Source organism: Centrocercus urophasianus, unplaced genomic scaffold (genome assembly GCF_019232065.1).
Source record: "Centrocercus urophasianus isolate 14NV4802_14NV808 unplaced genomic scaffold, USGS_Curo_1.0 seq_28, whole genome shotgun sequence".
Taxonomy (NCBI): domain Eukaryota; kingdom Metazoa; phylum Chordata; class Aves; order Galliformes; family Phasianidae; genus Centrocercus; species Centrocercus urophasianus.
In genome coordinates, this window is record NW_024884844.1 from 13,536,968 (window position 1) to 13,562,472 (window position 25,505).

The following is a 25,505-nucleotide window of genomic DNA, read 5'->3' on the forward strand; positions in this document are numbered from 1 at the left end:
GGACAACTGTGTTTTGAATTCAGAGCAAAAAGAATCATAGAATCACAGAATGGTTGGGTTGGAAGGGACCTCAAGGATCATGAAGCTCCAACCCTCCTTGCTGTAGTAGGCAGGGCCACCAACTCCACATTTAATAGCAGCCCAGGCTGGCCTTGAACACCTCCAGGGATGGACGGGGCATCCACAGCCTCTCTGGGCAGCTGTTCCAGCACCTCACCACTCCCATAGCAAAGAATTTCCTCCTGACATCCAACTTTAATCTTCCTCTTTCAACTTAAAACTATTTCCCCTTGTCCTGCCATTATGTACCCCTGTAAACAGTTTGCTCCCCTCAGGGATTCAACCAAATTTGAATTTTCTTGCCTCACAAATGCTCTGCATCCAGAAGTGCCCGTGTCCTTCAGACCATTCTCATTTTCAAACTGTGAACAAATTGGGAACACTTTTTTTATCACCACTAACTGCTTCAGAGACCTGAGTGCCAGTTCCAGCACACATATAGCCAGACAGCAGCAGGCTGCTGCACTCGAGGAACCCTGAGAAGGAATGCTCTTTGCCATCCCCAAGGCAGGCTGTTTCGGTGAGTGAATACCTCAGGGTGCTCAGTAGCAACTTCTCATGCACTTCCCTTCCATTCTAGAAGGGCATGACCACTCAGAAGTAGCCTTTATACATAGAGAAGGCAAGACAAGGGCAGTTACTATGATGGAAAAAAATATAAATTAAAAAATGAAATGAAAGCACAAAGATGACGTGTCTAGGAGGCTTGAGGGAACTGAAGTCTAAAGCAAGGGAATCACTGCCAAATGTACATAATTTATCATTACACACACCTGCTATATCAGATGAGAGGACTCAGTGCCATATCCTGCTTTAAAAAAGCTCTAAGATTTGTGTTTGAGGCATCAAGCATTTAAATGCAAGGGTATTTAAACCTTCTCATATAAGGCAGGGAAATTTATCTCAGAGGTTATCCAATTTGTTTTCAAGTGGTAAAACCAGGCAGTGCAGTTGTAAAGGAAGCCGCTGTCGGAGGCGGTGTGGGATTAACGAGTGCAATAAGTGTGATGGCTTTAATACTACAAATGATAGTTCCATGAGTTTGATGAATAGTTACTTTTGGTTTACCTGTGGTCCTGCGTTTGTGGAGATAATATAGAAAAAGCAATAAAATTGAGTAAGTAGAAGAGCATAGGCTGCTGTTTGCTAAAAATAATAAATGGATTACACTGAAAGGCAGCACACATGCAATAACTGTCAGTCGGTTATCTATCAGCCCATTTTATTTCTATTGGGTGCTAGGAAAGAATACTGTATTTTGTGTAATTATCGATGTGAAATTCAGATGGAAATGAATTGGCTCTTCCTTCAGCTTTGTTTTCCTTTCTGCATATGACCATACACAAGTCAAAGGATCTGCTCCACGAGATAAATATACATAAAATTTGTCTCCAACCTCATCTGCCAAGAAGAAAAGGTTACCTTCTGGCATGACAGATTGGTTGGAAGGTCACGGTAGATTTTCCAGTAGAGCTAGGAATACGTTTTTTGGCACACTGATATGTATATACATTTTAAATAGCACAACAGAACATTTAAAAGTACTTGTCAAGAAAAAACACCAGTTGTATTTCAGTGCTATTCGGTTCCTGTTCAAGCTTAGTGGATGTGAACTTAGGCAGGGCAGAAAGCCAGCCTGCTGCTGAGCGGTCTGACTGTGCTGCTCATGCTTCTGGGCAGCAAGGGGTGCTCTGCAATTCTGTTTTCTCTGGGTGGGAAAAAGTCCTGGTGGGAAAAAAAATATATATATAGGAAAAGATGGGAAGATGAATAGTAGTGAAGATGCAGAATGGCTTCTGCATAATGGGAAACTGATGAGACCTGGGCTTGCCTTCTGCCTGGTAAGGGTGAGGAAAGATTGGAGTGTATGAGATTGCAGAGACATTTGTCCACTGCTTCCCAAAAGACAGAATGGCAAGCCCCCCCCAGTAAGAATACTAAGCGGCAAGCATAAAGCAAATGTGAAGCTGAAGTGCTTTCATACAAAAGGTACAATTATTCTTGGAACTCTGTGGCTCAAGCTGGTATTGAAACTAAAAGTTAAAAGAGATTGAAACAGCTGCTAAAAGAAAGAAATTCATAGACTTTCAAACAATAGATGCTACATGTAACAGTTTGAATCACAGAACCATAGAACGGCCTGGGTTGCAAAGGAGCTCAGTGCTCATCCAGTTCCAACCCTCTGCTGTGTGCAGGTCCCCAACCAGCAGCCCAGGCTGCTCAGAGCCACATCCAGCCTGGCCTTGAATGCCTGCAGGGATGGGGCACCCACTTGGGAAATACCTTTCTAAACTTTGAAGAGCTCCAATACCTAATGTCGTTATTAAAGGTGAACAGAGACCACTTGGCTCTTCTGTAGGCAACGTGCACTTCTGCACCTCCACACACTGTACAGAAAGCAATTAATGCTTACAACACCCATGTGAGGCTGGAGATAAGAGCGCTGCAATGCAGAGGAATTGACTTGTTCAGCCTGAGAGAAACACAACACGAAGGATTTCACGTCCTGGGCTCTACGCACCAGGCTAAGTTCTCTCCTTTGTCCATACTAAATCTGCATTGGGAATAATTTAATACTTTAAAGGCTGTACATCACACGCACTGAATTGCCTTTGCACCCCTGAGGAGGTGTTTTCTCCAAAGAGCAGCCAGGCAGTGGCACAGCTGCCTATGGAACGGGGGGTCACCGTCCCTGGGGGTGTCCCAGAGCCGTGGATGTGGCACTGAGGGACGCGGGCAGCGGGCATGGGGGAGCGGGGATCCTAGCGGTCTTCTCCGACCGTGACACGCCTACTCTTCCCTCAGCGCAGTGCTCACAACCGACCCTCACAGCACGCGCGGCGGCACTGCGGGGCGGGGTGGGCCGAAGCCGCTCCCCGCCATCCCGCCCGCCGCTGTCGGAGAAGCGCCGCCTCGCACCCACCGTCCCGCCCATCCCTCGCTTCCGCGGACTCGCCGCTCGCCGGGTCCGCCGTGCCGGGCCGCAAGTATCGCGGGAGCCGAGCGCCGCCGCAGCCATTGGGCGGCGCGGCGGAGGAAAGGCGGCCGCGGAGCGGCTGAGCCGAGCGCCGGGCAGCGGCAGCCGCATCCCCCGTCCCGTTCCCGGCGGCCATGAGGAGGAGGCGGGCGGCGGCGCCGCGCTGCGCCCCGGGCGGGGGCGGTGCTGGGGGGCGGCGCTGAGAGGGCGCTCCTCCGTGAGGCGCTCCGCTGCGGGTGCGCGCTGCCCGGAGCCGGGTCGGGCGTTTGAGAACTTTCGGCGCGTGGCAGCTGCCGCCGGCTCAACGCTTCCCCAGGTAGGTCTACACCGCGGCTCAACCCGTCGCAGGTTTCCCCCTCGTGAGCCCCCACTGTCTTAGCTATCGGAAATAGGACATGCGGGCGTCCCCGGGGAGCGCGCCGTGTGCGGCGGGCGCGGGGTGACGGCTTGGGCGGCGCGCTGCCGCCTCCTGGATGGCCGCCCCGGGCGCGGCGTCGGCCGGAGAGCCGCCTACTGTGAGCCGCGTCCCGCTGCAGGGCTTGGGCTGAAGGGGCTCCGGAGGTCCCTTCCTGCCCGCAAGGCGCTGTGGTTCTGTGCTTTGCGGAGCACCGCGGAGTTGGGTATCCCCGCTTAGTTCTCCGCTGTGGAGCGAGAGCGGGCTGAGGAATTTGGGCGCTTCTGGAAGCAGCGAGAGGAAAGGCGAATGGGTAAGGCGCGCTCGGGATGATGCAGAAGAAAGCAGGAGGGCTTCTGCCGCTGGGTGCTGCCTCGTGGGGAGGGAATGGGCCTTAGGTCTCGGGCTGCTGTGCAAGCAGGCTGTGTAAATCCCTCCGTTGGCTTTGCGGTGCGTGCTGCTGGAGCTGTGAGGGCTGCCGCAGGGGCTGCGCTCAGCTCCCAAACTGCTGCTCCCTTTCCGGGCGGTGCTCTCGCTTGGCCTGTTGCTGCAAACCAAGGAGTGTAATGTGGCACGCGTTTGGGTTCCCCTGGGATCAGCCGTGCGAGGTTTAGGAGTGATTTCTTCATCGGAGCGGTTCTCGAAGAACCCGGATCTGTGCCGTGTCTTCCTGTGGCTGCGTTGGTGTGTGAGAGCTCGGTGTGCGCAGGTTGCGGAGGATGAGTGTGCGTTACGGCGAGAGCTGGTGCCGGTACGGCGGGGGGAAGCAGGCTGGCAGCCTCCTCTGCCTGTAGGTGAGTGTTAAGGAAGGACTGTGCCCAGCTTTGCCTCTCAGGCACGAATAAAGGTCTGTGTGAATGCAACCCTGCGTGGCTCCAGGCTGTGCTGTTAGCTCCTGCCTCCCCCTGCAAGAGAAGTCTGATTCTCCCGAAGCGTTTAGGAAGACGGGAGGTGGCATATCCGTTCCCACTCTCCGTGCCCCGAGAACCCTATTGTAGGATTAGTGAGTTGTAAAATCATTCCTTACCGTCTACAGCAAGAGCTTACTACCATTTTCTGTTTTGAGCATTGCTCGCAGAATCAGAGCGTGCTGCTCTGTTCATAATGCAAAGTGCTGCTGCTTTGGGTTGAGGCGGCGTACAGCACAGTGCTACCTATGTCCAACGATGGGAAAATTAAGGCCAAAGAAGGAAAGCAGAAACACTTGGAAATAGGAAACTTAGAAAGCTGGAAGCTGCCTACAATTCATAGAATCATATCACAGAATGGTTGGGTTGGAAGGGACCCCAAGGATCATGAAGCTCCAACCCCCCCTGCCACAGGCTGGGACGCCAACCTCCCCGTTTAATACCTGACCAGGCTGCCCTGCTCTACTATTAGTATAGAATGGCTTGGGTTGGAAGGGAGCCCAAGTATCGTCACCCAACCCCCCTGCTGCGGGCAGGGCTGCCAACTGCTAGGTCAAGTACTAGATCTGATTGCCCATGGCTAGTGGTTTGGGGTTTTTTTGCTTGTTTTACTTTCTGTTAATACTATTTTCTTATTTTATTGTATGTGTGACATTGGTGGATGAATTTGAGGGAGTACTTGCACTGAAAATATGGGAGAGTCATTTTTATCAACACAGGAAAGTATGGTATACGATTTTTTTTATTCAGTGTAGTGAGACGTGTGCTCTTCTGTTTTCTTCAAAAACACTGAGATTATATACTGATTTTTTTCTTTCTGTTTATTCTACTCCCTCTTGGTGATTCGCTTTTAAGTTAGCAACTATGATGTGAAATTAAAATTTGGACTGTCAGCAATGGCCTTTTCAGTATTCACAAACATTGCATTTTGAGGGCTTGTTTTGTGCGATTGGCAGTGAGAGAAATTCTGCAGATTCTCAGCGCTGGAAATGGGTTTCTTTGGTACGTAGGAAAATGAATGAAGAGGCCATTCAGTTCACTAGGTGGGCAGACTGCATGTTTCCAGGTGATGCAGCTGCTGCTGTTCCTTGCAGTGAGCTCCCCAGCTTCACATGGGCACAGCACCTAGTAGAAAACTGATTTCGTTCAGGCATTCAGCAGCTCTTGTTTTGGTGTCAGAGGAACGCTGCTGTTGAGCACATTGGTGAAGGCTGTCCCAGCTGGACAGCCGGTTCCACGTCTCTGTGGGATGCCTGGTGCTGCGCTGGCATTGCCAGAGGAAATCCTTTGGTACATGGCTGTGCTGCTTGGGTTGTACCAGGTGCTCGTCCCATAGCTTTTCCCCTGGCTGTTGCCTGGCTTGTTGTACCGTTTCATCAGCGTTTGAAGGGCTGGAAAACTGGTTCTGGGTGCTATCTGTCAATTTGTCAGTACCACTCAAGTACTTGTTATTTCTTAATTTCTGTGTGGGAGAGCACCCACCATCTGAAAGCAGAGCACATGCAGTCAGGTTTCTCTGTTAATTAGATGCAGGGAGGCTCCAGCAGCTTGCAGAGGGATCCCTGCCTGTTTCCTGCTGGGGAGGATGCAGGTTTGGGGAGGCACCACCTGGCTGAGTTGGTGCCTGTCTTCTTTGAGGTCAGCATTTTCACTGGGTTTACACTTTTAGTGCTTTTTGCTAACAGATCTGTGGAAACAGCACGTCTTGGTGCGAGAATGTGAAGGTGTGGACTAAAGGCAAAGGAATCCTTTACCATTTTGCCATCACTTGCAGGCTCGGTGGTGTACAGCGAGTTTGCTCTGAGCACAAAAAGCTTTTTTTGTCTGGATGTTGGGGACCTGGGAGGTTCATTGCATCGAGGTATTGATTCTGGGAGAAGCTAGTGCTAGGCATATTGCTTGCCTCCAGTCTGAACAAAGCAACAGAAAATAGAGGATAGACTAACAAATAAGTTTGATTAGGTGAATTAATAAGCCTTTTCTACTTTAATTTCAGAGTCACGGAACCACTTTTTAAAATGAAGAACAGGTTGACTTTTAAATGTCAAGTTGTCTATTTCAGAAAAGGAAAGAGGGGGAGGAACTCAGTCTTAAGACACAAAGCATGGGTAGCTCTAACCTGATACACCTGATTTTCTTATTGAAAGTGAAAGCTTCCTGTATTAATCTCTGAGATTGCCATTCTGAGTTCTTCAGGTACCTGTACATTCATTAATAAACTGCTCATGGTATTGGGTGATGATTCATGCTTCTTTTTTTTTTTTTGGAGATAATAGTATATATTTAGGTTTGGTTAAATGAGTGTTAACTCTTGGAAGGCAAAATGTGTTTTAAACGTATTCAGCATGTCACAAAAATTGCAGTCCTTAGTAGTTTTTTAAGCAAGTTTGCTTCCTCAGCTTTTTAATGATTATTTGTCTGGAAGCAACTGTAATGGACTTTTATTTATAACGCAGGGTAGCACATACTGCACCAAAACATAGGCAGTGGGCTTTGGTTTGTCAGGTCTCATTTTGTGATGTGCTGGCCCTGGCACACGTGGGTGCAGTTGTGTTTATGTACTCTGTCACTTCCTGCTGGCCAGCTGCCATTCGGTGCAGTGCTGCCCTTGTTGCATTCTGGTTCTGCAGCAGAGATTGGCAAAAATAATAACACCAAACCTTTCTCTTAGCAGTACTTAAATGTTGTAAATGAGCTGGTTTTCTCACACGCCCTACTCCTGTGGTCAGTTTCATCATGGTATCTGTGGCCATCCTGAGGTTTCTAGTTCTTAGCCTCTAGCTTGAATTTGCTGGGATGCAAGAGGAGAGCTGAAGGCTGTGCATGGGGATGGCTTGTGAAAATACAGAGATGTCAAGCAGGGTGAGTTGCAGCCCTGACTGAGGTGGTGAAGTTGCATGCCTCAAAAGCATAGCCCGTGTGATAGATTCACTAGAGAAGGCAGCATATCTCGGTTGAATAATGAAAAGGCAGGAAATTACCTCTGGAGTCATAACAGTAATGCAATTCCATCCACTTACTCATCTTCCTAAAGCACCTGTTATCTGCAGTCTGCATGTGATAATTGAAACGTAGCTCTGAAGGTCAGTGGAAGCAGTTTTCTGCCCCCCAGCTCCTGACAGCATGCTTTTCCCTCAGTGTTCATAGTTCAGAGAAGTGTAGGAGGAGAATAGGAGTTGTTCTTCTTGTTGTATGATGCTGTTGGAGAATAGTCTCTGTGGAAACGTGTAGCTTTATACAAGGATTTGGGCACTCCATTAAGCTGTCACTGCCACTGCTAAGAACAGCATCCACTTGGACAAAATGGTGTTCACCTCTATTTTACACTCAATTCTATGAGAAATTAGCACTTCAAAACTTTCCATGCAGTGCTGATCTTCAGTTTGCATCCCTTCTCATCTAAGCACCTAGATGTCAGTGCAGATGTGTTGGTGAGTGTTGGCACCCCATTGGCCATAGGCTGGTTGTGGCTGCATGCAGCTGGGGCCCAGGCAGAGGTCAGGGTGTCCTCACATTGCTTTGGAAGATGTGGCCCCAGTTCTAGGAGTACACCTAGCATGTAGGTGCGCCCTAGGACTCTCATGGTGCTTTTCCTATTAAATCAGTGAAGGTGCTTAGTAGGCACTGGGTGATGCTTCTGATTTTCTTTGGAGGATCTTCTGTACTGAGTTTGAGTCTTGCCTAAGGCTTAGGAAACTTAATATATACTCAGTTCTAAGAATGGCAGTAGATTAAGGGGCCATTCAAGGGCGCGCTCACAGATTGCAGACACTGGCCATTTGGAAATATGCAGAGATAAAGCTCCATACATTTTTCTGCACGCAGTTTTTGCTTGCAGTCCCTCAGGTGCTGCTGCTGTACCTTCCTCTTGCCCTCACTCCCTTGTTGCTGAAATTGCTATCTTGCATCCACAGCTGAGCCACGCTGACAAAGGGTGAGAGCAAAAAGCAGTGAGGGGAAAGCGCTGGGCTGTGAAATGGATGGTTGCTTCAGAGAGGAGCCCAGCTTGGGATAATCAACAGGTGTGTTGCTAACAGCACTGGCAGGAAGATGCTGGCTTGAGGTCTGTGGTTTGTGGTGGGATCAGTGCACTGGTGGGGCTGTGTGTCAGCTTTGGGCTGTGTGGATATAACCAGGGAGCACAGCCGGTGCTGGATGCTCCTCAGAGCCCTGGCCCCAATTGATGCTGCCATTATTTTCAACGCAGGGGTGATTCTTTTGGTTTGTAATCTCATAGAGGTGGCATGAAATTAAATTAAAAGCTTTTTAGGCAACTGGACAGAATGGTGGTGAATGCCACGGTGTTGAGTCCCTGAGGAAATGAAGGGGGTTGCAGGGAGCAATGCTGAGCATGTGCTTCATGTCCCCAATGCTGGGTGGAAGCAAGCTCTGCAGGGGACTGTTTCACTACCCGATAAAGGTGATGTGAGCTTTTAATCCTGCCAATTGTACAGAGCTTGAATTTATAACCACCGTAAGATCCTCTTAGCGCTGCGTTTTGCTGTGGCAATTTTAGGAAAGCCTGGCAATGCAGCTGAATTCTAAATTTGCATCCTGTTTTCTATTATAAAACCCTGCCTTTATTGCTTCCAGCGCTGCCAAACTGCAGTGTTTTGGGGCAGGGATTTCCCTGCTTTGTTGCTGTTTCAGATTAGCTTTGTTCTTTGCGCTGGTAGCTGGGAGACCTGGCATATTTCTCTTCCCTTTCCTCCCCTGAAGCCTTGGTACCCCAGATTTTAGTAAAATCCCAAATCAAAGCAATTTAGGGCCAGAGTAATGAGGAGAGCTTGGGGCCAGGGCACTTGGCACCTGGTGTGTATTGCTGCATAGGAATTCGGTGGCCCAGCATTAGCTGGGCTTCAAGTGCTAAAGCAGGTCTGATTATTTTTTTTTTTTTAAAGTAGTGGCATGAGTATTTAATTGAAATGTTAATTATTAAAAAAGCAAAGCCAAACTATAATTGCCATTGACTTTATAATTGCTTGTCTGGCTGTCTCTATTTTAACCCCTGCAAACTGCATAGCTCCTGGCCACAGTGTTACAGAGGCGATGGTTTCTGCACAGTTGATTTAGAAAATGCACAGGTTTGGGAATAGGAGATTCTTCCACTCATCCCTCCGACTGCTACAGTGCTGACTTTCACTGGGTTGTATTAAAGCAAGAATTGATGAAGAAAAGAATTCCTCTGTATGTTGAAGTGCTCGGGGAGGACGTGCTTTTGTGTCAGCTGGTGCTGAACAAATAACTGTGCTACTCAAGGCTACAGAAGCCAATTACAGCTGTTGTGGTGACGGGCTGTGTGGGGGGTGAAGGCCTCTGCATGTTTTTCTGTTTTTTTCCCTAATAAATATCTATGTCATTTTTCTGTTGGTTTTTTTTTTTTCCTTTGTAATTTTCTTCCTATCACTAACCGTTCCTGTTGACTAGCATGAAAATAAATTGTGCTAACTGGAAGCAAGTGTTCCAAAGCCTGTACAGTTTTAAATTAACCGGCCCTGCGTTGCTGTGATGAGAAAAGGAGCTGCTGGCTGTGTTTACGTGGCAGATGAACAGCTTTATTGATTATTACGTAGTAAAATAGCACTTCAAGCAGATTTCTAAAAAGCTTATTTAAATTGTTCTGTCTCCTCCATCTCATTTGTTCAAATGAAGTGAAACTTAAACATAAGTTTCTTTATAAAATGTGCTGGAACTAAGATGAGTGGGTTAAAATGCGGACCCAATCTATGAGAATGTTCTTTCTGAGAATCTCACAACGTCTTGGGTTGGAAGGAACTTTCAAGATCGTCCATTTCCAATCCTGAAAGTCCTTTGGCTGTGTCCCCTTTCCCTTCCTACTGTGCCCTAGGAGCTGGAGGCTGCACAGAGACAGCAGCAGGCAGCATTGATTCCATCCACCCCACAGCCAGCTCAGCCAGGAAGCAAATACTCTGTGGGTTTCTTGTTCCCATGCTAGGAAAGGCAGTGGAGCAGTAAAGCTTGTCCTGTGTTTTGTTTTGCAGGTGCTGGGACTGCTATCCCGTGGTTCAGCTCCACGGCTGTGCGTGGGGACGTGGCTGAAGCACAGCTCCCAGCGCTGGCGTGGAACGCAGCGTATGAAGGTACGAGTGAGGTGTCCACGTGTGGTCATCTGACTGAGCAGACAATCCCAGAGCTGTGGGGGCTGGAAGGGATGCATGCATTAGGAGCCAAGCACAGCTGCATTTGCATTTCTGCACACTGGTGATTTCAGACCTATGGATAAACCACACACCCTGTTGCATCAGTCTGGCTCTGGTTCTGCTCAATTTCTTGACACTCCTTTTTGCATCATCATTTTGCTGTGAATGGAATCAAGCCCTGCAATTATTAGCAGTTTTTGCCCTTTGTGTAAAAGAAACGGAGGGGGATGAAGGTGTGACTATTTGCACCTAGGACCTGACAGGTTCTGGGGGTGTTGGCTGCTGGCGTGGAGCTCGGCTGGGGGCTGGGATGGAACAGCCATGGCTGCAAGCACTTCTAAAGTGAATTTTTTCAGAAGGCTGCTGAGGGGCAGCTGTGTGCTGAGATAGGGGAGGTTTAGATCAGATATATCACAGAATGGTTGGGTTGGAAGGGACCTCAAGGATCGTGAAGCTCCAACCCCCTGCCACACGCAGGGCCACCAACCTCCACATCTCATAGCAGCCCAGGCTGCCCAGGGCCCCATCCAACCTGGCCTTGAACACCTCCAGGGATGGACGGGGCATCACAGCCTCTCTGGCAGCTGTTCCAACACCTCATTGCTCTCATAGCAAAGAACTTAAATAAGTGTTAGTGAGAACTGTTGATGATCAGTGGATCGTTGGGCTGGGTGATCCTGTGGGTCTCTTCCAATCTTGGTGATTCTATGATTCAAATGTAGTGTTGCAGGGAAGAGCCTAAAGAGGTGCATGGGTAACTGCAGTGTCTTTTGCAGGTGTCTTTGGTGCTGCTATGGCAGTACTCAATTTTTTTCCTTCAGGATTAATTAAAAAAATAAACAAAACAAATTGCTTCTAGTCCTTGCAGGGCATATTTAAGGCAGCACTATAAACACAGTATTTGGGGTGAAAGAAAACTTCTTTGTGTTAGTGTCTAATGTCTAACTTCTTTGAAGTTCCCATATGTTTTTTCTTCAGTACTCCAGCAAGAACTGGTTGCAGTATGGGTTAGAACTGTCTGTTAGCACTACTTTGACCTTTTGCATGCTCTTTATTAAAATATATTACATTGTATTAGAACATCATTAAGATGATTGAGGTATACATGGTGTGCTTCTAAATAAAAGCACTATGGAGACTATGCATGAAATCTGTAAATTTAAATAGTTGGTATTCATGGACGAGGGTGGAAAGGGCTTGGGCTGAAAAATGAAAAGTGCCTGCATACTTCGTGTGGAAGTACAGTGTTGAGATATTTACTTTTTTCAATTCAGACTGTATTTGTTAGCTAACTGAGCCCTTTTCTTCTTTTAGTCACAGTGGGATGCATGCCTTTGCTTCCATGTTGGATTTTAGCTCTGGGAGTTTGGTGCATCTCAGCAGCAGCGTTCTTTCTTTAGCACTTTAGCTGGAAAGGAAGCAAAGCAATGAGGAGATTTGTTTACTGCAAGGTGGTGCTGGCCACTTCTCTCATGTGGGTGCTTGTGGACGTCTTCTTACTTCTGTACTTCAGTGAATGCAATAAATGCGATGACAAGAAGGAGAGGTCCCTGCTGCCTGCTCTGAGGGGTGAGTGCCAAGTCTGAGCCATCTCTCATGGCTGCAGCTTTGTTATTATTTTTTTAATTATCTTTCTCATATCTTTCTCTGTGCTTCCTAAATTATTTTTCCAATTCAAACAGACAGAATACCAAGATCTGAAGTACTCTGTTTTATTTCGCTGGTTTCACAATTGCAGATATCTTAGTGTCTGACCTTTTACCATATTGAAGCCTGAGCCTTGTACATTATTATTTTTTTTTTTCAGTGAAAGCAATATTAAATGTCTGGTACATAGAAGAGAAAACAATAATTATTATTTGGTAATCTAGTATTTGAAGTCATTCTTATTATTAGAGAGGAAAGATCCTGCTTGTGTAGAACGTAGATAGAAGTAAGAGGTAAGCTTCCCCTGCCTTTTTCGTTGTAATTATTGCTCTGTAAATGATTCATGAAGACAACTTTGCAGTAGGTGCACAGTGTAAGTGGTGACAGTTCACAGACTGAACACAGCTGTCAGAAGTCTCCCTCTGATGTCTGTTGCATCTTGAAGCATACAAGTGACAAGTACAAAAGCTGGGTGCTGTAACAGTGAGCTGTGCTGTGCTGGTTAGTGACATTGCTTAACAACTTGCAAGTGTTATCCCAATTAACAAGGAGCTGTCTTCCAGTCAAGCTGTCTTTACTTTTATCTATTTTTGTACCACGATTGAAGGAAAATATGCTTATTTCTTATACCTCCTTCCTGCCCTAGAAGAAAATTAATACTGGTCAGTATTTAGCAGTCCCTGCTTATCAATGGCATATGCAGAAATTTTGTGAAAATGTCAGCATTCTGCATCCTTTTAGTGTGGGCTCTGCATCTATAGGGTTGTGTTCTCCTCTTGCAGCTTTCCCCATACTGATACTGCAGGTGGCTGATGCCTCACAGATCTCAAGGTGGCAGAGGAGTAACTTCCCAGGGCATGGACCAGACAGGGTGTGGGATGCTCTTCCAAAAGCAGTCAGTAGAGTCAGAAAAGGTTTGCAGTCCTTCCTTTCCTCAAAGGCACCTCGTGTCTTGTAGCAAGCTGCACAGAAGTAGAGATTTCTCTGGAAGCTCAAGTTTTGTCTGGAATTTCAGCAGACTTAGAGCACTTCAGAAAAGCTGTAAGAGAGGTAAGTTTTATGGAGAGCATCACATGAAGTGGAAGCTGGGTCTGGCCTCTCTCTGGGCTGAAGCACACTGAGGCAGCCAGGGAGAGGGGTCTCAGAGGGCATCTCTTGGCTTGTGTGCAGGGCTGCTCCCCTCTGCTCCTTCCTGCAGGAGAAGGGACCACAGCTGTGTGATGTGGGAACATCCAGAGCCAAGGTGTGCTGCTTGAGCCAGGGCTCTGAGGGAGAGGGAAAAGTTGGCAAGTTTGCAAAAAAGCCTGTAAAATACAGTGTTAGTATTGGTAACAGTTCTGTTTCAAATGCTTTTTAAAAGATATAAGGACAGCTCGGTTCTGAACTTCTGTGGGATTTTTTTTGGTAATTTGTTTTTAAATGGGTGAAATGACAGAGATGAATGCAGTAGTTGCTGGCCCAAGGAAAGAGATTGGAAATGAAATCTGATGTTGTGAACTAATTGCATTTAATCTAATATTTCTAGCAGATGGTTCTTCTGAAACATGCAAAGCTTGCAGAAGGCAAGGCAGGGTGCCTTCAGGTCTGGCTGAAGAAATAATCCTTCTTGTATTTAAAGCAGGAGTGCTTATGCATGGACTGGAGGTCAGTTTGCTCAGCACGCTGAGCTTCTAACAAAGGAAGTGCTGTTTAACTCATGGTAGTCCAATGGCCTGGAGCTTTATCAGTTCAGCTTTAATTTTGTTTTCCATGAATTGGAGGAGCTCTGAGGGACTCAAGAGGCTCAAGCTTTGGTTCCTGCAGCCCCATCCTTCCCACAACAATGTCTGGGAGATGAAGTGAAGGCCAGCATCCCTTTGGGTTGTGTGCTGCGGGGGGCTGAAAGCTTAGGATGTGTCTGGGGGGCAGAGAAAGGTGCTGTGGGTTTGGAATGGAAAAATACTTTCCTGCAGAAAAATACTCGGATCTTTTAATTTCAAAATCAAAATTGTTAATTAAACACAACATTTTCTGTTACAAAAGCTGTCTTTGGAGATACTTGTTTAGAAGCTTTTGGAAAATACCTGTTGAACCTGGGGAAGTCAAAGCTCTCCAAGCAATAAAGCAGGGATCGTGTGCATTGACTGAAATAGTAATTGTTAGGGAGTGTGATTATTTTAATTAAAATGAGCGAGGATGATGAGATGGAATTGTATTATTGAATGCTTGTCTTTGCAGCATGACTCATGTTTTTGTAGCGTGCTGTATGCTTTAGACTTTCATAAAGTAGTGTCAAATCCATAATGTTTTTGTCTAATGTTTTAATGCAGATTTCTGTTCCTGTATTATGAACTGTATTCTGAAGTCGTACAAAAGGGCTTTCATAAAATCGGTGCAAGTTATTAAATTGCTATTTTGAGGACAACTCGGTGTAAGGGAAAGGTTCATTTATTCAAACCCTGTAATGTATTTCTGTTACGAGAGAGAAAAGGTCTGTTGTGATCATGTAAAGCAAGTGAATGAAACATTGGGCTGCGGTATGAAAAGTTTGGGGTTATGGCCAAGTTTAGAAAAGAAGGCATTCATTTTGGTGGTTTCCATAGTAACGTGTTTATCTGTCAAATTACTGTATGCACTGGGTTGTCTGCATTCACAATGGGAGCAGATATTTTTTAATAGCATGCCATAAAGATTTAATGGATGGAGGGATGAATGTGTACATTGCGCTCAAGTCTTGCCACAGATTTGTTGACAAATAAAACTTGAAGTGCTGATTTGGGTATTGTGATGGGACAGTGGGCTGATTTCTAGATCAGTTCAGTTTCTAGAGATCGAGGGGAAAGCTAGAGCATAGCAGATGCCTTTATCTGGTTGCAAACATCTAAAAAGAGAAGAAAGCTTTCCTCAGAGATCTGGTGCCCCCTGATCCAGAGCAAGCAGGCTGCAGAGGAGCCACATTTTCCAGCAGGCTGTGGAGGACCAATGGCAGGATGCTTCTCACTGCAGCGGTGGAGGATGCACAGGTGTTGTAGGTCACCTTTGCTTTGGCGATGGCAGGATGTGATTTCCAGCTGATGGGTAGCTTTTTAGATTTCCTTTTTATGTTCAGCAGATGATTCATAAAATTACTGGAAATTCTTTCCAGCCAGCAGCTCTCCTTTTTGTGGAGTACCTATCAGCTTTTAGACCCGCTTGCTTGCACATCCTTTCGTTTTGTGGGAACTAATAAGTGATTCTTGGAAGCTGTGTGCTTCCAGTATCTGTTTTAATAATGGATACTGTCGATGAATTATGGCTCCTTTTTGTTACTGATGCCATGCTTTAGGCCTTGAATGAAGCTTCATTGATTTCAGGAAAGCTCTGCAAACACCGTCTACGTGCTCAAGCCCGGTTGCAAGAACTGAGGCTTAAAAATGAAGCTTGATCTGCCATCAGCCTCTTTTAATCCACTGTTAAACAGTCCTTAACTTGTTCTGAAAATAACAGTGTTGCTGAGCACGGCAGAGTAGGTTTCCATCCTTTGTGAGTTCTGTGTAGGTGTTAAGAAGTGCAAGAAGACATTGGAGCAATGAGAACTGCAGAGAGGTCATAGAGCATTGGAAGGGGACACAGCACGTTGGGTGGCTCTGTGCTGCAATTCATTTTGCAAAGGGAGAGACAGGTTTTTATAATACTGGCTTTAAGCTGTGGTTCTCGTGATTACTGTTGTGGTTGTTTTTCCCCTTGTGAAGTATCAGTGATATGGAATTGGGGGGCAACTTTTGCAAGAAATACTAATTGGTGTTATCACTGAGAAACACTTCTCGATTATGTTTCTCTGTAGTAGTGCAGTATGAGACTTGAATAACAATTACAGATCATGATATCTGTGTGAAGCCCTGGTTGTTTGTGTATCTGAGTGCTGCTCCTGGATGACTGTTTTCTGTAGCTGTCGTGCAGAGTACTTCTCTATCTGGAATGAAAGTTTTCAGCTGCAGATGTTCTCAGGAGCCCTGATTGCCAAACCTGACAAGCTGAAGTGTGCATTCATCTGCATAATAAAGAGTGAAGAATCAGAGTGGAATTTATTCCAGTGTCGTCCTTCTTGTCCTTGGGAGCCTAGTCTGTATTAAAAATCAATTAATAAGAAAACAAAGCCAAAACAAGAACCCCAGGCTCTTACCGTGCAGAAAAATGAGTGAGATGAGTAAATATCATTGGGTACTTTGTGCCCCCTGTGATATCCCAACTACAGAGAGGTGTTGTTCACCTTGTTGGGGTAGGAAGGCCTGTGATTAATGAGAGCTCTGGGTGCCTCCCAGTTCCTGTGGGAACATGGCAGTGTTATAACAGTGCAGTGGAGAGGCTGTGGATGCCCCATTCCTGGAGGTGTTCAAGGCCAGGTTGGATGGGGCACTGGGCTGGGCAGCCTGGGCTGGTATTAAAAGGGGTTGTTGAAGCTTGGTGATCTTTGAGGTCCTTTCCAACCCAAGCCACTCTATGAATCTATGATACGAATTTCTGCATCAAACCAGTGTAACTTTTGACACTTTTGTCTTGAGTTTCATCCTGAATAGTTACAAGCTTTTCTGAGGCTGAGCAGCAAAATAAAACAAATACAAACTATTTTTGTTCAAATGGTCCATTGGGTCGTATAACTAATGCTTGTGTGTACACTGTGTGGAGTTTCTTCCTTTTGGGGGTTGGACTCGATGATTTCTGGAGGTCCATTCCAAGCCCTACGATTCTGTGATTCTGTGCGATTCCTTTCCTGTCTGTTAAGGTTGGAAGCAGCCTGGAAACATTTAGCCCCTAAATCTCTTAATAGTTTGTCACCATGCCTGGGCTTAGCTGTGGCAGAAATAGCCCTTTCCTCCTCAGGGTCATCATTAATTACATACTCCATGGCTGTTCCATGTGCAGAAAACCTGTAGCAGTGCTTTAAAAATTGGAGCTTTGGGGTGGGATGAGGGAGAGAGGAAAGCTGCACGTGTGCTGTGTGCCTCCTGAGGAGCCGTTCTGCAAAGCAGTGCAGGTGGAGTGTGAATGTACACCTTGATGCCTTCTCCTCCCTCCATTCCCCATTGCTCTTTCACTGATTATCACCACACAAGATGTAATTTTGCTTTCCTTTCATTGAGAGAAAACAGCAGTTGCTATTGAGATTACGAAAACTTGGCTGGCAAAGAGGCTTTTTAAGAGGTATTCCGATAAACATTTGGTGTTTATCGAAGAGAGGACTGCTTCTTAAATGTACAAATTAAGCACTGGAATTCAATTATCACTTGGTCAGTAAGGCCTTATTTCTAGGCTTGCAGGAATAAGTATAGCACTGATCACTTAATTGGCTTTTGGCCCTTCTTAAACTAGAGTGTTGTGTGCATTTCTGTGCCAAGGAAGGTATACACTGCGGTGCTTTGCTCCTCTTCTCCGTGGGAGCAGGGATGGGTATGATGCTATCCCTGTGCTGCCTGATTCCTGGGTTCACACACTCTTGGACAATCTGGTGTGGTTTATTGTCATAGCCATTATTGTGCTTTGCACAGCTTGCTCTTAAATGTTAAGATAATTTCAAGTCTAATCAGCTGGAAAGCATTTTTATATGCAGAACGCCTGCTTGTATGCTTTGTGTCTTACAGTGCTGCAGTTCAAGAAAAAAATACGTGGAAAATGATATTTTGTGGTAAAATTTAAGCAGTGCTTTGCCAGATTATGTTCTGAAAGTACAGTGGTCAGCAGCACACCGACACTGTGCTGAAGGGCTGTGTTTGCTGTGTTATGCTATGGAATGTTTTCAAGTACAAATAAGCTATTTTTTAGTTAAAGAGTGTTTATTTTAGTTTGTAAAGAAGCTGTCTGTAAAAGTGCAGGGATACACTAATGCTTGCTGTAGGTTCTATTAAGACCAATTTCTGACGCTTCGGCATTGCTCAGTGATGATACAGTTAAAAACAGAATCACAGAATGGTTTGGTTGGAAGGGACCTCAAGGATCACAAAGCTCCAACCCCCTGCCACAGGCAGGGCCACCAACCTCCCCATTTCATAGCAGCCCAGGCTGCCCAGGGCCCCATCCTACCTGGCCTTCAACACCTCCAGGGATGGATGGGGCATCACAGCCTCTCTGGGCAGCTGTTCCAGCACCTCACTACTCTCATAGTAAAGAACTTCCCCCTGATACTCAACCCAAATCTTCCATCCCTCAACTTAAAACCGTTTCCTCTTGTCCTGCTGTTATCAAAGTGTTGAAAACCTATCTTCAGTTCCCATTTCTCATTAGCTCTTAAAGGTGGTTGTATGTAAATGTATGCTAAGCACTGTGTCCTGTGCCCAGTGCCTTGGCCAGTCTTGGCTTTGTTTAATAGAGGGTTTTTGGAGGACATTCTCCAGTCACAAAGCCTTGAACCTAGAGCTACCATGTTCTTGGTAACTTCACATTCCCAAGGCAAGCATGATAAAGCTGCATTTGTCCAGGTTTTGTTGCAGAGGCAGATGGAATGCCAAGCTCCGGCCTTGGGACCTTGGCATCGCTGCACTCAGTGTAAGTGCAGAGGGACTGTGACAAAGAACATCTGAAACCAAACCAAAATGATCCTCACAATGGTATCAACCTCCACAGTATGGCATACTGTGTCATTTCTGCAGTGAGTTCAGCTGTGTGTTCCTTGCTGCTGCATGGAGATAATTCTGCACTCCGGAGTGCCTTGAATTGCAGGAGCAATATTGCTTGAGTGATGTTGGTATCTGAAAACCAAATAAAACTTTAATCATAAAAGACTTTCTCCATTAAGCGATAAGAGCGCTTTGTAATAAAAGAACTTGTCAGTCTTCCATGGTTTAGGAATAATTTAACCACGTTAAACTCCCTCGATTTAGGCTTTATATAATGGCAATTTCTCCTACTTGCTGCTCGGAAGTTTAAATACAGCATATAGGGACCTTACTGCTGATGGGTTCAGCAGTTGGTTCCACTTTTGATAGTCTTAAAACTTAACTGCATGAAATTATCCTGTTTTAAACTTCATAAAACGTCAATTTGCCTCATTCTTCTACTGGGTGGAAATGATGATTTTTGGATTGAATGTACCGTAGCATTAACGCAGGCAGCGTGCTGGTGTGTGGGATTGCTCGGTGCTGTCTGCTTGACAAACGTGTGTGGCTGTGTTTGTGGAGCTGGCCCTGGGATTGTGAGCTCCTCTGTCACCAGGACCGACCCGTTGCAGTGGGATGACACATCACTGATGCTGGGCTGTGTTTGAGGCCTTTGGGTGCCCCAGAATAAGATACGGGTGTTGCTTCCTTAGAGGAGAAGTGCAGAAGTGAGCCCAGGTAGGTAGGAAGAGGTGTTGGTTGGGCCCCGTTTGTTTTCTTTTTGGTTTGTCTCCTCTAAGGTCTGTTGCTGTTTTGAAGATTAAAGGTTTGTATCGCTGATAAATATTTCCTTTAAGCATTTCATTTGATTTCCTCAAGGATTCTCTATTTACTGTCATAATTATTTATGCCTCTGCTTAGCCCTCTGTGCTAGGTACTTTAATCCTTACGTGACACAACAAGACAAGGAAAATGGGAACATACGCTGTGTGAAAGAGCATTTATATTTAAATATAATGAATACTTCATTCATTTTGCTTTAAGAATGAGTTGTTAGATGGTTCTGGTGTGGGTGCTGAGCAGAGAGCTCAGTTCCTTCGTACCTACTGCTGAACAGAGAAAAAGAGCAGTGGAGGCCAGCATCTACTGGTGGGTACGGGAGGATCACAGAATGGTTGGGTTGGAAGGGACCTCAAGGATCATGAAGCTCCAGCCCTCCTTGCTGTAGGCAAGGCCACCAACCTCCATGTTTCATAGCTGCCCAGGGCTCCGTCCAGCCTGGCCTTGAACACCTCCAGGGGTGGACGGGGCATCACAGCCTCTCTGGGCAGCTGTTCCAGCACCTCACCACTTTGATAGCAAAGAGTAGTGTGCACAAAGTTGTTGTATATCCCTTGCTGCTTTGTTCTAAAGGTGCTGATATTCAAGAAAAGTGTTTTGCTGTTTGTATAGTGCAGATTTCTTACACTGTCTTCTTACTGCTGGCTTTAAAACCAGCTTTAATTAAGCTACTGTGCTTGAAGTGATTTTCTTAAGGGACTGTGACTTTCTGTAGGTGTAGAAGTTGCTCTGACATTACTTTGAAAAAGAGCCATGTGTCACAAATGAGACAGGGCAGATGCTCCATAGAAATGCTGTTCATCTGGCGTGTGTTTTATGGCAGCGTAAAGAATAAAGTGAGAGGACAGAACTGCTTCCCCATGAACAGGTCATGCACCTCCAATTCAGCCACTAAACCAGCCTTGGTTTGTGTGTTGACCATCAGTGGCCCAAGGTACAAGGAGTGAATAAATAAATCATTTAAATGTATTAAAATTACTCAGTGTGATGAATATGTATTCTTTCAGTCATTATCCTTTCTGGTACTGTAGAAAATGAATCTCATAGGTAAGTACTATGGAATGAACTTTGGCTGTAGATGCATAACTTTGTCATTCATTTATCTGAGGCCACGTGCCTCCTGTGTTTCTGGGCAGACATCTGGAACCAGGAGGGAGGGTAACCTGCTTGGTGTTTGGGTTCTCAGAGGAATTAAATAGTCAGCTTTGCTGCTCTCATCTGCTCTGGGTGAGCCCTTCTGGGGCTGCGGGTGGGGGGGGAGTGGTTATAGGTTAACTGTGTATGAAAATAGGATGATGAGAAAATAATGAAGCAGTCAGGACTTTGTGATTCTGTTCCAGGTGTTGTTATTAAACAATTAAGAGATAGCTGGTTCTCTTTATATTAAAAAAAATAAAAGCCCCAACAAAACAGCAGCTAATAGTCTGTTTCTCTTGCAATATGATAAAGTATAATTAAAACGTGCTGCCAGAATGGAAGTGTAATTGCTAACGTCGATTACTGTACCGAGGAGACCTCCAGCAAGGGAAAGCGTTGGGCATTCAGTGGCAGTTTGGAGCTCCCATCTCTATATTTTCAGATTCCTGCTGCTTTTATGGTCAGAATTGTTATCCTGTAAGCATGGAAAAAGAAGGCAAGAACTTTCCTAAATTATCACAGTGGGTACAGTTAAAGCAACCTCTTGAAACAGTCTGTAGATAATGGTGCCATTGTAAGCCTTAATTTGAGCTTGCAAAGGCCTGTACAGGCATTTTTAATTAAAAACACCTTTTGCTTTGAGCTTTCTGTAATTTAGGGTGGAATTGATATCCAGGCTGGATTCTGTGAAATCCTTGCAGTTAGAGCAGAAATTATTAGTACCAGAAATACATGCTTTTTGTTCTACCCTGTCCAGTCTCCTGTGGGCACACTCCAAGCTTTGGAATGCTTGTGATGATGACATTTAGCATTTCCTGTGATTGCTTGCTAGGAGTTGAAACTCTTGTAACCGAAGCTGAACTTTCAGGTAGAGTGAAGGGAGGAAATGAAAAGGAAATCCTTAAATAGGTGATAGTTCTATGGTTCAGCATGATGGTCAACATTTGTAGAGGTAAGAAGTGTTAGTATTCCAAATGGCCTAAAGCTGCTAGCAGCAGATTAGGGAGGCTGCTGGTGTGGAAATGAGGCAAGCTGACCACATAATGACTCTGACTTAATTCCCAGGCCTCCTGTGTTGTGACATCTACCTCTGAGGGTACGTTCATGGGATTTGCTTGGCTGTAATCTCAGTTGGCTGGTATTGATTCAGGCATCAGAAGTCATTATTGATGCAGGTGCATGATGCTCCAAAGCCCTCTGCTAAGAAGGGGAGAAAATCTCAGAGGAGGCCCTCCATGCAGCGAGCGTTTGGAAGCAGGGAACTTGAGGATGAGAGTCCCCAGCAATGGCAGAACCTGCTCAGTGGATTGTTCAAGTGGCTTATCAGCAGGTTACAAGTGTCACCTGAGGATACATCAGGTTATGCACAAAACTACTGGGTTGGAGCCGTGGTCTAAAGTACGGTGGAGAACACAGTGTTTGCTTTCTTGAAAACGCTGCGTTGTAAACAAAACTTGTGTGTTGTCCAGCAGACTGAGAGGCTGGTAATGGGATTTACCTAAGAACCTCTGGGAATTGCCCACTGGTAAGCTCATAATTAATTCCACATTAGTGCAGACTGCTGTCAGCCACTCATGGTGTCTGGTCGCTGCTGGGCCATCTGTGCTCACAGCGGGTGGGGAGAGCAGGAGTGTGGCTGGATGTGGCAGGGAGGGGGACAGATGGGTGCCATGCATCTGTTCTGGGAGATGCTTCCTTCCTTAGGTCAAGTTCTTCACAGAATAGCTTATGTTGGAAGGGACCTCAAGGATCAGTGAGTTCCAGTGCTTTGCTGTGGGCTGGCTGCCCCCCAGCTCAGGCTGCCCAGCATCCACTCACAGCCTTGGACACCTCTAGAATGGAGCACCCAGAGCTCTGGGCAGCCCTCATTGCCCTAAGTGTACATTCTGAACTTACTTCCCACATTGGCATCAAAATCATTTCAAGAAGGTCTATTTTTCTGGGCTCAGTGCTGTCCTTCTCCACATGCATAATCTTCACAGTTAACTTCTGGGATTGAGCTGTTCACAGCAATGAGAACAGCTCTGTATGTTTGCAGGTATTGGTTTTAGTAGTTTGAGAGCTGTGAAACTAATGGGAAATAAAGAAAAGGAAAGAAGTAAAGATTTGCTTGCCTCATCAGCTTGGGAATAATGAACTAACATGAGAGACAGTCGGGTGTGTTTCAGTAGGATTATTCCTATTTTTTTCTCCAGTTTCCTGCCATGGAAGCATCACATTCAGGATAGCTTTAGCCCTGCTCAAGCATGGCTGCTGCCTGTGGTGCAGACAGGGCTGGATTTATGGCTGCCTCATCTGTGCCAGCTGGTGAATGGCAGTGATGGGATGTCACTGGGACGGAGGGGTGGTGTGAACCTTATTAGTGCTTGGAAATGTTGCTGGCTCTTAAGAGGTGAGGCATATTAACCCATTTATTAAATGGTATCAAGATTAATTTTAGTTTCCTTTTAAAGCTTGTTATTCTCTTCCTTGTGCTGAAATATTCTGCAGTCAGTCTGCACAGCTCCTTCACACTTCAGGAAGAGCTCGAGGCTTTGTGTGCTTGACTTTGCTGTCTCTGTGTATGAGAAATTCCCCTGGATGTCACAGCTTCAGTCAGTGCTTCTTGTGCTGAAAATATGCGCTCCTAAATGGGCTCTGTTCAGGGAGCACAAGTAATTACTCTCCTGCTTTTGTGTTTGCTACCTGTTACTGCAGTCTGTGGAGCCGTTGCTTTAGAATTTGTTTGAAGTCTTTTAATCTTTAGACCCTACACTGTGTGCTACCATAATGATGATACTAACACATCCATTAATTTAGCTAATGCTTCACCAAATTTACAGTTGTCTCATCTGTTGCAGCCGTACATAGCTGCTGAAACACGCACAAGATGTCACACCCCCACAAAGCCTCTCCAGAAGAACAAACATATTTATGTCCCCTCTAAATGCATGCTGTCTGTTTTCCTGCAGGCTTCGTGCTGTGCTGGAAATAGGTTTCGCTCAGTTTTAGAGGTATGTGTTTAAAACATAATTAAAGAGAGTTTGCATAGAAATTACTTGTTTTTTTCCTGCTCACCCCCACATGTGCTCAAACACACGCTGTTTGCTTGACTGTGAGTCTGCTTTTGCTTTTGGGTTCGTTTTGTCTGAGATGTGATCATCTTTGACTGCTAGGTTTCTATTTCTGCATTTTACAAGATTTTGTTGACAGCACGTTTCCTGTCCTTTTGCTGTCTTTCCAAATTAATTTTTGTCACTGCAATTTTCAGACTTTTTAGCCTATTCTTTATGTATGTCTCCTTTTTTTTTTTTCCTAAATTAGGTTAGTGCTCTGTCACATTGTTAGTGTTTGAACTTTGTCATCTCACTGCCTCTCATGAGAGGCTCATTTTTATTTTTAAATCTGATCTGTGTGATCTGATGTATGTTCATGCAGTTCCATGGCAGGTGTTGGTGCAGTGGGCGGTGGCTCTTAGCGGTGCATTGAGCACATGGTTGGACTTGGTGGCCTTTTCCAACCGGAATGATTCTATGAACCAACAAGTGAAAAGTCTGACAAAATAAGCAACACATCAATGACTGTTCTGTAGCGCTGGCAGTCTTGTACCAACTGAAGGCTGAAGCCCTGCTGTGGTTCTTTCTGCATTCTACAACCCCGACTGGTGATAACGGAATAGAAAATGCTATTTTTGCAGCTCGAGCCCCAGCAGCTCGCTGTTTCTGACATGGGCAGCAGTGAGGACAGGAGCTAAGTGCCTGCTGCTAATCCCTGGGATTGCAGCCTGGCGGGCAGAAAGCTTCTAAGTGGGAGATAAGCACATAAGGAGGGATAATGTGTCTGTTACTGCTCAGCTGATGAAGGAGGAGGCACAACTACCTGACCCCACAGAGGTCCCCACCCCTCATGACAACTCTTCCCTCTTGCTCCAGTTGTCGTTGTGATAAGTTTATTGGAAGCAGAACAAATTGATGAGGGTGTCTTCTTGGTACTTCTCAGCAGCTGCTCCATTCTCGCTAAGTGAGATTGTGTTCAGGATGAAGAATTGCTCTCAATTTGTACCTGGCTGGCAGACTGCTGGGTTGCTAAGCTTATCACACCCAGAAGACTGCTGCCGTGGGTCTGGGCCCTTGCTGTGGGGCAGGCAGTGATGCTCCTAGGGGCAGCATCCTTGGAAGGTGGCACAAACTAACCTGCAGCTCAGTGCTGCCTCATGTGAGGGCTGTAATAAATCAGAGAGGATCTACTGCCTAATGCAGAGCTGCTGGTCTCAGCTGGAGAGAATTGGGTGCCCTCTGGAAGTGCCTTTTCTTCTCCAGCAGCTGGAGGAAGGCTTTATCAACCGCTGATAGGTAAACTTAAATTAGCTTAATCCAACATTGTTTGCCTGTCTAATGTTAATGAGATCCAGGTAGCACCATCTGGTCCCCTCAGAATCAGAGAATGGCCCAGGTCAGAAGGGACCTCAAGGATCATGAATCTCCAACCCCCCTGCCACAGGCAGGGCCACCAACCTCCTGCTGAGTCCCCTAATGAATGATTTTTTCTTCCCAAGGTGTAGACAAACACCTGTCTGTGAGCATGCTGGGGCTAACATGGAGCTGTTCAATGAAACCACAGGCACCGAGTGGTGTGTGGATGCTGTTTCCCTACTAGGATATAAAACAAGGAAGAGAAAGTAGACCTCCAGATGCGTGATGTAGGAGGCAGCTGGGTGCTTTCCTTTAGCCTCAGGAGCAGGTGATCCACATTACTGTCTTCCAAAATAGTAACCCTGATTGCATTTCAACGTAGAAAACAAGTCAAATGAAGGGCATAATTTCAAGCTTAGCTTGTTTCAGTAGAGTATTAGAA

General features: G+C 45.9%; 1 protein-coding gene across 1 annotated transcript in view; it reads left to right on the forward strand.

Annotated features, from left to right (window-relative positions):
* The first annotated feature begins 3,278 nt into the window (after window positions 1-3,278).
* Window positions 3,279-25,505, forward strand: part of GALNT13 (polypeptide N-acetylgalactosaminyltransferase 13) — a 77,153-nt gene continuing 54,926 nt past the window's right edge. Inside the window, exons 1-3 of the mRNA XM_042827237.1 lie at window positions 3,279-3,353; window positions 10,342-10,440; window positions 11,815-12,069. Of these exons, the coding sequence (XP_042683171.1) occupies window positions 11,928-12,069 (142 nt within the window). The 5' untranslated portion in view covers window positions 3,279-3,353; window positions 10,342-10,440; window positions 11,815-11,927. The remainder of the gene's footprint in view (window positions 3,354-10,341; window positions 10,441-11,814; window positions 12,070-25,505) is intronic.